The following is a 14,175-nucleotide window of genomic DNA, read 5'->3' as shown; positions in this document are numbered from 1 at the left end:
GAGGAAGAAAGGTTTACAGTTCTGAGCTCCTTAGAAAGAATGTGTTTAAAATGAGTCTTGATTTTAAGACAGGAAGAGGAAGAATATGGAGGACAATGAACATGGAGTTTATAAGGAATGAGAATACAGAGCAGCAGTGACCAAAGCAGTAATCCAGAATATTCACCTTTGAAATGCCCCCTTGAACTTTGTGTGATGTTTTGCATGGGTCTATTATGATAATTAATACAATACTTTGTGTAAAGGATGGTCAACAGTAACGATTACGTAAAGATCTCCTCAATTTGGACTTGACATTATCTGCAAATGTTTTGCCCAGGTATAATTCCTAGACATCCAGTTATAGGATAACAAGAGACTGGGACCTGAATGGTTCACCAGACTCAGACGAAAAGTTCAAGGCAGCAAGCAAGTTTGTTTTTTTTTTAAATTCTTTTTTTTGTAGAATGTGGCTAGGCCAGCATTTATTGCCCATCCCTAATTGCCCTCGAGTGGCTTGGAATGGTCACCATTAGACTAGATTTTTTAATGCCAGATTTATGAATTGAATTCAAATTTCACCATCTACCGTGATGGGATTCGAGCCCATGTGCCCAGAGCATTAGGCTTGGCTCTGGATTACTAGTCTAGTGACATTACCACTACGCCAGCACCTCCCCTTGTTACACAAAATGTAAGGTGCCCTTCAACTGAGTTCAAGTCTCTGCAGCGGGACTTGAACCTACAACCTTCTGGTTCAGGAGGTAAGAGTGCTACCGACTGAGCCACAGCTGCCATGGGGTAATTAGTTGAGATTGTGACTGAAGGTGGACAGTCAGTTCTACTTCCCCTGTCACAACCAGGCAGGAAGTCCAAGGCCAAGCTTTTCCCTGCCGTGTGTTATTGAGCACCACATGTCCAAATCACCACATACTGCACCTTCTTTCTTTCACTCTCTGTAACAATTTATTCTCCCATCGAGAAAAATAAGCAACAAAACTCCTTCCTTGAGTACTAAAGCACAGATGCTGGAAAGCAAGCTGTAACGCAGATTATAAAAAAAGCAATACTTCATTTTTAATAAAATCACAAACACAATTGGTCATGTGGCTGATAACATCTTCCGTAATAGTCACATCCTGCTTCGAGTTGGAAATTCAGATATCGAGTGTCCAGTTAGATTTGTCGAGATTTGCTATTTCAGACCTGAGAACAGTCACTCTGTGCAGTAATACATAACAGTTACAGTACAGAGAGAGGCCATTCCGCCCAACCAGTCAGTGCCATAGGGAGGGAAGAATAGAAGCTAAAGAGGAGTTTGAACAGAGTAACTTTCCCTCTACTCTACCCCAACAATACTCTTTAACCTCAGAGATGAGCATCTGCTTCAGAACAGACTACAATGTCCTTGTGCTGTGATTTTCTTTGTTTTGATGCCAAGAAAGCAAAGGAGGAAAAAAGATATCACAATTTGGAATGCGCTGCCTGAAAGGGTGATGGAAGCAGATTCAATAGTGACTTTCAAAAGGGAACAAGATGAATACTTGAAATGGTGAAAATTCGCAAGGAAATGAGGAACGGGATGGGGGGATAAAATGGGACTTATTGGACAACTGGTTCAAAAACCTGGCACAGGTGCAATGGGCCAAATGGTCTCCTTCTGTGCTTTAAGGTTCTATTGACCAGAGGAATATAGAAGAACCCACGTTGCTGGACAGCCGAGTAACTCACTGACAGGACCATTACACTGCTCACTTAGAGCCAGGATGTGCATCCATGATTGTGTGTGAATTTATCACTGAACAATTCAGTTCACCAATTCTAACAACTCACTACAGAAGCATCAAAATGCAGAAAGATATGTCGATAGATGAAGTAGGAGGCTCGTGTGGAGCATAAACACCAGGGCAGACCAGTTGGGCCGAATGGCCTTTTTCTGTGCTGTACATTCTATATAATACAGCAATAAAAGGCCTTGATCAAATAAATAATTCCGACAGACAGGGTCTGAACCTTAACAGGACTGGCCTCTGATAGACATGCCTCAGCTTTAAACGTACGTTATGTAGAGGAACCCCAGAACTCAAGATACCAGACTTTGATTAAATATAACATCTCAGAACCAATAGATCAAGTGGCTGCAATATTTTTGTTTTATAAATGCAATGATAGACAGCACTGATTTCACACAAGCCTGATGCATCCTTTAGAAAATAGGCACTAGCAGTTAAACTGAACCCAGTGAACTTTGGTTAAATTCAGTTTTCTGTGCAAAATAATGTTCAGAAGTTTTGTTTTTAGGAGAGGTGGAAATCCGATGAATATTACAACATCCTTTACGCCATGTATGAAATGGCTCACAATAGATTGTGCTGCAGGGATTCAGACATCTTTCAGGAAATCACTCCGTGTTTGCGCCCAACCTCTATGAAGGCCTCCACACATTGGTTGATATCCTCGTCGCTATGGGCAGCAGAGATCTGCACCCGGATTCGTGCTTTGCCCTTAGGCACCACAGGGTAGCTGAAGCCAATCACGTATATTCCTGAGTCAAAGCAAGGCAAGGCAAGTTAGATCGGAGAAAAAAGCTCCAGATGGACAAGAAGTCCCAAAGATAAATCCAGCATGTACCTAACCTCCAGATCTTGGAATATAGGAATCCTCTCAGTTCAAACCACATTGTACAGAATATATTACTCCACAATCTGTCTAACAAAGAGGAAAAAACACTCCTGATGTCTCTGCTGTGGAGCTCCTTGGGAATCTCCAAGCCGAGACCCTGATGGAAAAAGTGATCAGGAAAGCAGGGAACTGACAATGAGCTAAGCTCAGTTTTGATCATTCAGGCCACGGAGGTGCTGCAGAGTCGAAGGTCAAAGGATTCATTTAGGAGGAAAGACCAGAGAACCTTTGCCCTTTATCCTTAAAATGAAGCAACTGAGAAAGAACAATATAGAAGTTCAGGGTTAAAAGGCAATGGATAGGGTGAATTAAGAGCAGTACCTCATGATGACTAAGTGCTTTACAGCCAATGAAGTACTTTTGAAGAGCAGTCACTGCTGTAATGCAAGAAACGTAGCAGCCAATTTGTGCACAGCAAGCTCCCACAAATGACAATGAGATCATGACCAGATAATTTGTTTTAGTGATGTAGTTCAGGGATAAATATTGATCAGGACACTGGAGAGAACTCCCCTGCTCTTCTTCGAAATAGTGCCATGGGATCTTTTAAGTCCACCTGAGAGAGCAGACATGGCATCAGTTTAACGTCTCATCTGAAAGTGTCTCCAACAGTGCAGCACTCCCTCAGTACTACACTGGAGTGTTAGCCTGGATTACAGGCTCAAATTTCTGGATTTGGGACTTGAACCCATCTCTTTTTGACTCAGAGTGCTACCACTAGTAATAGGTAAAGATGATAGAAGGACAGTTCAAGACCAAAGTCAGGAGAACATTGGCAAAGAGTGATAAACAGACAGAATGAATCTATACTGCCCTGAAAACCAATCATGAGTCAGTTAGAGTGGGGGCAGTGAGGGGCAATGTCAGTCAGTGATTTTAAGAAGCTAACTAAGATAGGCCGAATATCCCGCCTCATCGCCAGGATACTACCATCTTCATTCAGCCAAAAGCCACTCAGTGGCAATTAAAAACATTTTATATTTCAACAGTGGCAGCAACTCAGAACATTAACATGCGGAGCAATAAAAAGCTCCAAAAAAATTAAAAACCTACTGTGGGGGGGGGGGGGGGGGGGGGGGGGGGAACAACTGCTGAGGCCACAGGCTCGCCCGAGGGGAACAACAATGAAACCCAACGGCTCAGCAAGCAGCTGCCCTTAAACCAGGGCACACAGATACGGTAGGCTCTCTGTCTGCAGGTTACCTCGTTTCAACATGTCCTCTGCCATAGACGATGCCAGCCGGGCGTCTCCCAACATCACTGGGCAAATGGGATGGTCCATTCCACCAATGGTGAATCCTGCAGCTGTCATCTGACTACGGAATCTGTGTGTAACAGCCAATGACAGTTCATTAAAATTAGAAACCTTTCAACAAGAGTTGGAAACGTACATCAGGGAGTTCAGTACCTGAAAGGCAATACATCAACAACTTGCATTTATATAGCGTCGTTATTAAAACATCCCAAAGCAGAAGCGTCAAACAAAATTTGATACCGAGCCGCATGAAGAGATTTTAGGACAGGTGATCAAAGGCAAAAATCACAGATTCGTTACACGGCAGAAGGAGGCCATTCGGCCCATCGTGTCCACACTGGTTCTCTGAAAGAGCAATTCCTTCAGTTCCATTCCCCTGCCTTCTCCCAATAACCCTGCACATTGCTCCTTTTCATATAACTGTCTAATTACCTTTTGAATGATTCAATTGAACCTGCCTCCACCACGTTCCCAGGCAGCGCATTCTAGCCCTTAACCACTCGCTGCGTGAAAAAGTTTTTCCTTGTGTAACTTTTGCTTGGTCAAGGAGATAGGTTTTAAAGACTCTCTTCAAAGGAGGAGAGTGCGCAAGAGGCCAGAATTGGAGGAGCACAGACATTTTGGAGGGTTGTAGGTTTGGAGAAAATTACGGAGATAGGGAGGGGGAAGGCCATGGAGAGTCTTGAAAACAAGGATGAAAATTTTTAAAATCGAGGTTTTGCTGGACTCAGCGGCACAGGGGTGATGGGTGAACAGGACTTGGTGCGAGTTAGGACACGGGGAGGCAGACAGACTTTTGGATTAGCTCGATTTACAGAGTGTGGTGGTGGGGAAGTGGCCAAGACTGCAGCCTCTGTAAGACAAAACAAAGAGTTCTACATTTTATACATATACCACCCCCACAACCTTCCTCAGACATTCCAATACTGCTGGGGCAGTGTGTGTTGCAACAGCATTCGATCCACAGCGGAAGAACCAACCAGAATCATTTGAACTGCTATAAGTGCCCCTTGTAGCAGGGATAATATGCAGTTTATCTAGTTCAGGATATGGGTGCAAACCCAGGTCTGATGAGATGCAAGTGCGCAGCAAGAAACCATCCACAGGCCTGCACTTACTCAGAAACTTCAACAGTTAGAGCAGGAAATGGAAGTAGCATATAGATGCAGTGTGAGCTTAAGTCTCTTGCAAATGTCTGTCTTGCCACTAGATGGTACGTGTGTACTTTACAAGTTGTGCAGTGTGTATTTTACCCATAGAAATATGAGGGACCAGAGATGTCGCTCCCTGTCTCACGAATGAAAGGAAACATTGAAGATCCAGCTCTTTGAGAATGTAAAGTGCCAGCACAAACAGTCACACTGATCTCTTTAGGCTGGGGCTAGAGTACAGCAAAGGGAGTGGCGCACTACATTCTCTGGGAGCGCCTGAAGAGACTTGGGAATCCTGGAATAGAAAGGGTTCTAGTTGCAAATATTAACATCCCTCACTGGATGAGCATCAAATTCACTTAGAGTACAACAAATGAAATGCACTCTGCAGTATTCCCCAGGTCCATTAGGAGGGCCTGGGGCTTTGAAGGCACACAAGATCTCACAGACATAAATGTATTACAGTTAACTCTGCAATAAAATATCGGTTCTGCCCCATTCCACCTCAACCCATGAGGCTAATCAATCACCAACTGTCTAGCTCACTTTTGGAAGGACAGGTTTTGATTTCATGCCTTCCTGATGGAAGCAATATAAATCTAGTCGAAGTGTGAATCTTAGCTTAACACTGCTTTGAACTCAGCAGGTGAGCAGCTGAAGCCCCCGATGGCCTAATGATGTTTTACTCGATTCGATTCCTAGTCTGTGTTACAAGTCAAATCAGTATTCCTAAAGCAGTGAGAGAAAGAAAGTAACCCGGAGTCCCTGCTCTTGATGTTAGATGAGAACAGGATTCGGCTCTCTCCGATTGAGTAACTTACCAGCTCAACTTTACATAGAATATACAGCACGGAGATGGCCATTCGGCCCAACCAGTCTGTGCCAGCATTTCTGCTCCACGTGAGCCTCTGCCCATCCTTCCGCATCTTACCTATCAACATTTCCCCCTGTTCCTTTCTCCCTCGTGTTTATCCAGCTTCCTCTTAAATGCCTCTATACTATTCACCTTAACCATTCCCTGTGGCACTGAGTTTCACATTCTAACACCTCTCTGGTATTTATGCTGCACCTTCCAACGTTAAGGATGTGCCAAAGCACTTCTCAAATAGCCATCGGGATAAACATGCACTCAGCCAGGTACGGAACATAGGAGGGACGACCAAACACTTGGACAATGCTTTGAGGATTTTTCATCAGTGGAGACAAAAAGCGCAGAGTTTGCGAAAGCTCCAGAGAACAGGGCTGATGTAACTGTAGGTGCTGCCAACGTGATGGAACATCACGTCAGAGGGAATGAGAGAGAGAGAGAGAGAGAGCAGAGTCAGAGGAACAGAGTGATTGAGAGGGGATGGGAGGGGTGTTGGGGACAGGGGGCGGATGACATAGTGCTGGAGGAGATGGAAGAAATAGGTGGGGCAGGGCAATGGAAGGATTTCAGCTATGAAGAGAGACTGAAAAGCTAGGGTTGTTTTCCTTAGAGCAGAGAAGGATGAGGGGAGACATGATTGAGGTATACAAAATTATGAGGGGCATTGATAGGTTAGATAGGAAGAGACATTTTCCCTTAGTGGAGGTGTCAATAACCAGGGGCATAGACTTAAGGTAAGGGGCAGGAGGTTTACAGGGGATTCGAGGATAATTGTTTTCACCCAGTGGGTCGTTGGAATTTAAGATAAAGGTTGAATTTAATGCACTGGGGGGTCCGGGAGCTAGTTAGTTGTAGGTGAGTGCAGACAGGGATGATGGGACAGTACCTGTGCAGCAGGGTTTTGGGACAAGTAACTTATGGAGGAAAGGAGGCCAGTAAGGCGTACGTTAGAGTAGTGACTCCCGGAGGCGACAAGACGATAGCTAAGGGATTAGCAGTGAAAGCCTGAGCTGGAGTGATGGTGGACTGGGTGGAACTGAGCAATGGTGAAGAGGTACGATGAAGAAGGGGAGGTTAAATCACAGCTGAGCGTCGAACAGGACATCAGTCAGAGTTCCCTCTCCTGATCACTACCCACTGACTGATCCCGGGGGACAAGTGCACAGATGGCCAGCACCTCATCAATATGTCGAGTGTACACAATGTTACAGATTGTCCATAGAGTCAGAGAGTTTATGCAGCACGGAAACTGGCCCTTCGGCCCATTGTATCTGTGCCAGCCATCAAGCACCTAACTATTCTAATCCCATTTTCCAGCACTTGGCCTCTAGCCTTGCATGCTATGGCATTTCAAGTGTTCATCTAAATACTTCTTAAATGTTGTGAGGGTTCCTGTCTCTACCACCTCTTCAGGCAGTGCTTTCCAAATTCCAACCACCTACTGGGTGAAAAAAATTATCCTCAAATCCCCTCTAAACCCCCTGCCCCTTACCTTAAATCTATGCCCCCTGGTTATTGACACCTCCACTAAGGGAAAATGTCTCTTCCTATCTAACCTATCAATGCCCCTCATAATTTTGTATACCTCAATCATGTCCCCCCTCATCCTTCTCTGCTCTAAGGAAACAACCCTAGCTTTTTCAGTCTCTCTTCATAGCTGAAATGTTCCAGCCCAGGCAACATCCTGGTGAATCTCCTCTGCACCCTCTCCAGTGAAATCACATCCTTCCTATAGTGTGGTGACCAGAACTGTACACAGTATTCCTGCTGTGGCCTAACTAGCGTTTTATACAGCTCCATCGTAACCTCCCTGCTCTTATATTCTATGTCTCGGCTAACAAAGGCAAGTATCCCATATGCCTTCCTAACCACCTTATCTACCTGTGCTGCTGCCTTCAGTGATCTATGGACAAGTACACCAAGGTCCCTCTGCCCCTCTGTACTTCCTAGGGTCCTACCATCCATTGTATATTCCCTTGCCTTGTTAGTCCTCCAAAAATGCATCATCTCACACTTCAGGCTGACACAGAGGGAGAGTTTAGTAACTGAACAAGAGGGAATCAAACCAGCAAAACATATTAAAAATCAACTGGATATTTAACAATGCTGGCCAGATAAGGCTCAAATACAACACGGTTCTTCTTTTTCAGGAACGTGGGAACAGGAGGAGGTCATTCAGCCCCTGAACAGCCTGGCTCTAATTTTAAAGGTTATGTCCCCTGTTCTGGCTTCTCGCACCAGAGGAAATAGTTTCCCTATACCTACCCTATCAACTCTTTTAATCTTTCGGCCAGAAATATTAACTGGTAAGAAACTAGTAGATCTCGCCACAAAAAAAAAGTTGCTGCAGTTAGTGGATGCATTGGCTGCAATCTTCAAAATTCCCCAGATTTTGGACGTAGTAGCAAGACATTTCGAAAATCATATACAATCAAGCAGGGTCAACATGGATTTATGAAAGGGAAATAGTGTTGACAAATTTATTACAGTTCTTTGAGGATATAACAAGCAGGGTGGATAAAGGGGAACCAGTAGATGTGTCAATAAAAGTGCTCTGATGAAGAGTGTTCTGATGAAGGGTCACTGACCTGAAACGTTAACTCTATTTCTCTCTCCACAGATGCTGCCAGACCTGCTGAGTATTTCCAGCATTTTTTGTTTTTATTACAGTAAATGTGTATTTGGGTTTCCAAAAGGCATTCAATAAGGTGCCACATAAAAGTTTACTACACAAGAACCCAAGGTGGTGGGGGCAATATATTAGCATGGATAGAGGATTGGCTAACAGGAAACAGAGTTATTTTCAGGTTGGAAAACTGTCACTTATGTGATCAGTGCTAAAGCCTCAAGTATATATTTCTATTTACATATATTTATATATATGTGAATTATATTTTATGTACATTTATATATATATATATACATTTATTTATCTAAATTAAAGACTGGGAAGAAGGGACAGAGTGTATTGTAGCCAAATTTCCTGACAATACAAAGATAGGTAGGAAAGTAAGTTGTGAGGAGGACACAAAGAGACTGCGTTAATTGAGTGGCCAAAAATTTGGCAGCAGTATAATGTGGGAATGTGAGGTTATCCACTTTGGTGGGAAGAATAGAAAAGCAAAATATTATTTAAATGGAGAGACTACAGAATGCTGCAGTACAGAGGGATCTGGGTGTCCACGTATATGAAAAAACAAAAAGTTAGCATGCAGATAAAGCAAGTAATTGGGAAGGCAAATTAAATGTTGGCCTTTATTCAAGGTGGGATGGAGTATAAAAGTAGGGAAGTCTTGCTACAACTGTACAGAGCGTTGGTGAGACCACACCTAGAGTACTGCCTCTGCTTACTCAAGGAGAGATATACTTGCATTGGAAGCAGTTCAGAGAAGGTTCAGTAGACCGATTCCTGGGATGAAGGGGCTGTCTTATGAGAAAAGGTTGAGCAGGTTAAGAGTTTGGAGTTTAGAAGAATGAGAGGTGATCTAATTGAATCTTATAAGGTTCTGAGGGGGCTTGACAGGGTAAATACTGAAAGGATGTTTCCCCTTGTAGGGTAATGTAGAACTAGGGGTCACCCATTTAATATGGAGACGAGGAGGAATCTCTTCTCTCAGAGGGTCGTTAATCTTTGGAATTCTCTACCCCAGAGAGCAGTGAAGGCTGGGTCACTGAATATATTCAAGGCTGAAAGAGACAGATTGTTAAAATCAAAGGTGAGTCAGAGGTTAAGGGGAACAAGCAGGAGAGTGGAGTTAAGGCCAAGATCAGATCAGCCATGATCTTACTGAATGTTGGAGCAGCCTGCTCCTACTCATATTTCTTATGTTTATCATCTTATGTTTTTTTTAAAGTGAGAAACACTTCCTTTTACCTACAAAGATGATTAAACATTTTAATAAGTCAATTTTCCTCAAAGCAGAGAGTGGAAGTGAGAGTTAACAGACAGACCCGCTCATTGATAACCATACCGTTTGGTTTTTGATGCCACAGTTTGGGCGATGGCGTTGCTGTCCATCAGGAGGTCCAGAGCTTTGGAGGCACAACCGACCACAGGAGGGGGCAGAGTATTGGAGAAGAGGTAGGGTCTGGAGCGCTGACGCAGGAGTGCAACCACAGCCTTAGGCCCTGTGGTGTATCCACCTTAAAGAGAAAAGATATTAATGTCAGGTGCTTCATAAAATCAGAGAATGATACAGCATAGGAGGTGGACATTCGGCCCATCATGTCTGTGCCATCTCTTTGAAAGAGCTATCCAATTAGTTCCACTCGCCTGTTCTTGATACCGGTCTCTATACCAGCAAATGTTTCCTTTTCAAGTATTCATCCAATTCCCTTTTGAAAGTTACTCCACCCTTTTAGGCAGTACATTCCAGATTAAACAACTTACTGAGAAAAAAAAATAACATCCTCATCACCCGACTGCTACTTTCGCCAATCTGTTACCAATCCTCCTGCCAGTGGAAACAGTTTTTCCTTATTTACTGTAACAAAACCCATTGCGATTTTGAACACCACTATTAAATTTCCCCTTAACCATCTCTGCTTCTTTAGTATGTCCACATTCCTGGCACCATTTTAATCAATCCCCTCTTCTGCCTCTCCAATAGTCTCGGAGTTCATTGCTAAAGCTCTTGTGCAGACAAGATTCTAACAAGGGTTCAGCAAATGTCTACCTTGCAACACCTTAACCAGAACGGTGTAGTTCAGGCCCAATTATCCACCCAACAGCTTGGGGACACTATCTCACACACTAGCATGTGAGTCATTTAATTGAAGCAAGTGATTCCCTTTTCTCGGGAGCAGGTTTGCCTGCAGCCAAGAGCTCAAGTCAGGCTGGGACAATTGGGCAGATAGGATTACATTTAAGCCGGTGATCCGGGAGATTGCTTATCTCCCAGGACAAGGAAGGAGTTGGGAGTAGTTCTGCCAGTAAAGACTGGAGGAAGGTCGTGGGCCATTGGTTCCAGTGAAACACACTCAATGCAATTTTAATTGCCAGCAGCATCAATGGGATTGGGTGGCGTTCTGTCCACGGGCATAAACAAATGAGGTAACCCAGCAGCATTGTGATAACCCAAAGTGAGAACTACTGACAGGTTGAAATATGTCTATAGTCCATTACTATTTACAAAGCTTTCCACAGTATTTATAGTACAGAACGAAGCCTTTTGGCCCCAGAGGGCCAAGCTAGTGTTTACGTTCCACATAAACCTCCTCCCACCACTTCATCTAATTCCATTAACATATCCATCTATTTTTTTCCTCACCTCACATGTTTATCTAGCTTCCCCCTTGGATGCATTTATACTATTTGCCTCAACTACTCTTTTTTTTTAAAATTTGTTCACAGGATGTGAGCATTGCTGGCCAGGCCAGCACTTATTGCCCACCACTAATTGCCCTTGAGTAGATGGTGAGCTGCCTTCTTGAACTGCTGCAGTCTATTTGGTAGCAAGTTCCAGATTCTAACCACTCTCGGGGTAAAGAAATTTCTCCTAAAGCCCCTATCCGACCTATTAATGGTTATCTTATAAGTATGGCTTCTAGTTCTGGTCTCCCAACAAGTGGAAACATCTTCTCAACATCTACCCCATCAAGCCACTTCGTAATTTTAAAAGACCTCTATCAGGTCACCCCTCAGTCTACACTTTTCTCTGGAAAACAACCCCGGCCTGCTCAATCTTTCCTCAGTTCTGTTATCAGCCGAGTTAATCTTTTTTTTCATTTCCCCCAGAGCATCCATTTCCATTTTGTAACAGAGACCAGAACTGCACACAGGCCTCAAAGTGCGGTCTAACCTAGGTTCGATATCAGTTTATAAACAATAACAACTTGTATTTATCTAGCAGCTTTAATGTAGTAAAAAATCCCAAGGTGCTTCACAGGAATGTTACCAAACATAACTTGACACCGAGCCAAAGAAGAAGATATTAGGGCAGATGACCAACAGCTTGGCCAGAGAGGTAGGTTTTAAGGAGCACAGTAAGGTAGAGGCAGAGAGCTTCAGGGAGGGCATTTCAGACCTTTAGGGCCTTGGCAGCTGAAGGCACAGCCGCCAATGGTGGAGTGATTAAAACTGGGGATGTTCAGAGGCCGGAATTAGAGGAGTGCAGCGATTTTGGAGGGTTGTGGAGCTGGAGGAGATTACGGAGATAGGGAGGGGCGAGGCCATGGAGGGATTTGAAAACGAGAATTTTATTAATCGAGGCGTTGCTTAACCAGGGGATCAGCAAGCACAGGGGTGATAAGTGAACAGGACTTGCAAGTTAGGAAACAGACAGCAGTGTTTTCGCTGACCTCAAAAGCTCATGGAGGGTCGAAAATGGGAAGCTGGTCAGGAATGGGTTGGTATCATCAGTAACAAAGGCATGGATGAGGGTTTCAGCAGCAGATGAGCTAAGGCAGGGGTGGAATCAGGCAAGGTCAAGAGAGGTGATGGCGAGGTAGACGTAGTCTGCATATATGTAGAAACTGAGTGTTCTCAGATGATGTCACCAAGGGGCAGCATGTAAATGAGAAATAGGAGGGGGCCAAGGATAGATCCTTGGGGGACACCAGAGGTAATGGTGTGGGAGTGGGAAGCAGCCATGGCAGGTGATTCTATGACTGGATAGATAAGAATGGAACTAGGTGAATGCAATGCCACCTAGCTGGAAGGCACTGGAGGAGATGGTGTGGTCAGTCAGGTCAAAGGCTGCATACAAGACAAGGACAAGGAGGAAATGCCAGAGAAGACCATGAGCTCCTTGTACAGGTTGGAGGTGAGGGTGGAGGAGACAGGGGAGAGAGGTTTAAGACGACAGTTTGCAGTAGAGGAAAGAAGCCGAGGGTTATCCTTGCATTCCAGGTTGATCCTGGAATAGTGAACAGTTTTGGCAGATGAAAGCAGGACCCAACAGTCCTCTATGTGGTCTCAGCAGTGAATGGCTAAACTAGTTGACTGCCACATTTGTTCAACTCTGTGTCCTTTGCACATAAAGAAGGCCATACGCGGGGGGGGGGGGAACAGCCAGGGTGACAAAGAGTAATGGTTTTAAAGGGGGCCGGGACATCAAAGATGGAGGTGAGTGTGTGACTGGGCAGATCGGTAGATGCAGAAATGTCCTGGTGAATGGAAGGCCAAAGGCTAGACACTGTTAGGATTTTGAAATTAAGTGCATTGGGTGATGGATTTTTCCAGGGGAAGACAGAGAAGTCATCTGGGTGGGGAGGGGGAAAGGCAGTGATCAGAGATGGCCTTATCAGTGACTGACATGATGGCAGTTGCAAGGGCAAGTGACAAGAGCAAGGGGGCGGCTGTGGCTATAGGTTGGGGAGTTAGTATGGGGGTGGGGGGGGGGTGGGGGGGAGATTAAGGGAGGACAGGAGGGCAGTGAACTCAGAAGGAGAGACATGATGAGTTGAGATGGAGGTTGAAATCACTGAGGATGACAAGTCGCTCAGTGCAGAAGCTGAGGGAGGAAAGCAGTGAAGATATCTCAGTGAGACAATTTTTTTTTAATCGACTTGGGTGGATGGTGGAGAATGAGAATTTTGAATAAGATGCGAGAGGGGTGGAACAAGGTGAGATGCTCAAAGGAGCAGGAAGTGCTAGAGCAGTAGGGGGACAGACCAAGATGTGACTTGGATCAGCACTGGGAGGGAACAGTTTGACAGAAAGGAGATTGGCCAGATTCCCCCCCACCCTCACAGGGTGCCCTGGGTGGGAAGATTGCCGGGAGAGTAGTATGGGGTAGATGGACTTGCTGCTCATTAGGAGGTAGTGACAAGTGGGATCTTTGGAGGATGCCCAGAGATGAACATATGAAAGCTGTAGACTTATCTCTAAGAAAGAGTCAAGCGTGGGATAACAGCAGGAGAGTAGGAAGATTGAGGAGTGCTGAAAGGTTGAGGATTTGGGAGGGCAGAGTACCTGAGAGGAGAGAAATGAAAGGAGCCATGACATCAGGAGTAAGTGGTCTAGGAGGGGTAAAGAAAAACCATCTCAGAAAAGGTAGAAAAAAAAGTGGAAATTGAAGCAATGGGCTTGGATCTGGAGTGACAGGCAGAACATGCATGTGAATGGACACGGGAAACTCAAGTTACAGGAGTCTAGTTACATAGGTATGGATATCCTGGTAGTAAACAGGGAAAAGAGGGGAGACAATAGGAGGGAGTCCAGCATTAAAGCCAGAGATCCCTTAGTGGAACTAGGTTGATGTAGGGAGGAGGGAGTCGGCATGAAGCATTGACAAAAC

At 44.6% G+C, this 14,175-nt stretch overlaps 1 protein-coding gene across 1 annotated transcript in view; it reads right to left on the bottom strand.

The window, feature by feature from the left end:
• Positions 1 to 1,031: 1,031 nt before the first annotated feature.
• Positions 1,032 to 14,175, bottom strand: part of gcat (glycine C-acetyltransferase) — a 31,912-nt gene continuing 18,768 nt past the window's right edge. Inside the window, exons 7-9 of the mRNA XM_068019401.1 lie at positions 9,907 to 10,078; positions 3,865 to 3,986; positions 1,032 to 2,524 (exon numbers count right to left, since the gene is read on the bottom strand). Of these exons, the coding sequence (XP_067875502.1) occupies positions 2,373 to 2,524; positions 3,865 to 3,986; positions 9,907 to 10,078 (446 nt within the window). The 3' untranslated portion in view covers positions 1,032 to 2,372. The remainder of the gene's footprint in view (positions 2,525 to 3,864; positions 3,987 to 9,906; positions 10,079 to 14,175) is intronic.

This window comes from Heterodontus francisci, chromosome 41 (genome assembly GCF_036365525.1).
Source record: "Heterodontus francisci isolate sHetFra1 chromosome 41, sHetFra1.hap1, whole genome shotgun sequence".
NCBI classification, from domain to species: Eukaryota; Metazoa; Chordata; class Chondrichthyes; order Heterodontiformes; family Heterodontidae; genus Heterodontus; species Heterodontus francisci.
The sequence above is the reverse complement of the archived record's forward strand: the minus strand, read 5'-3'. Positions and strand labels throughout refer to the sequence as shown.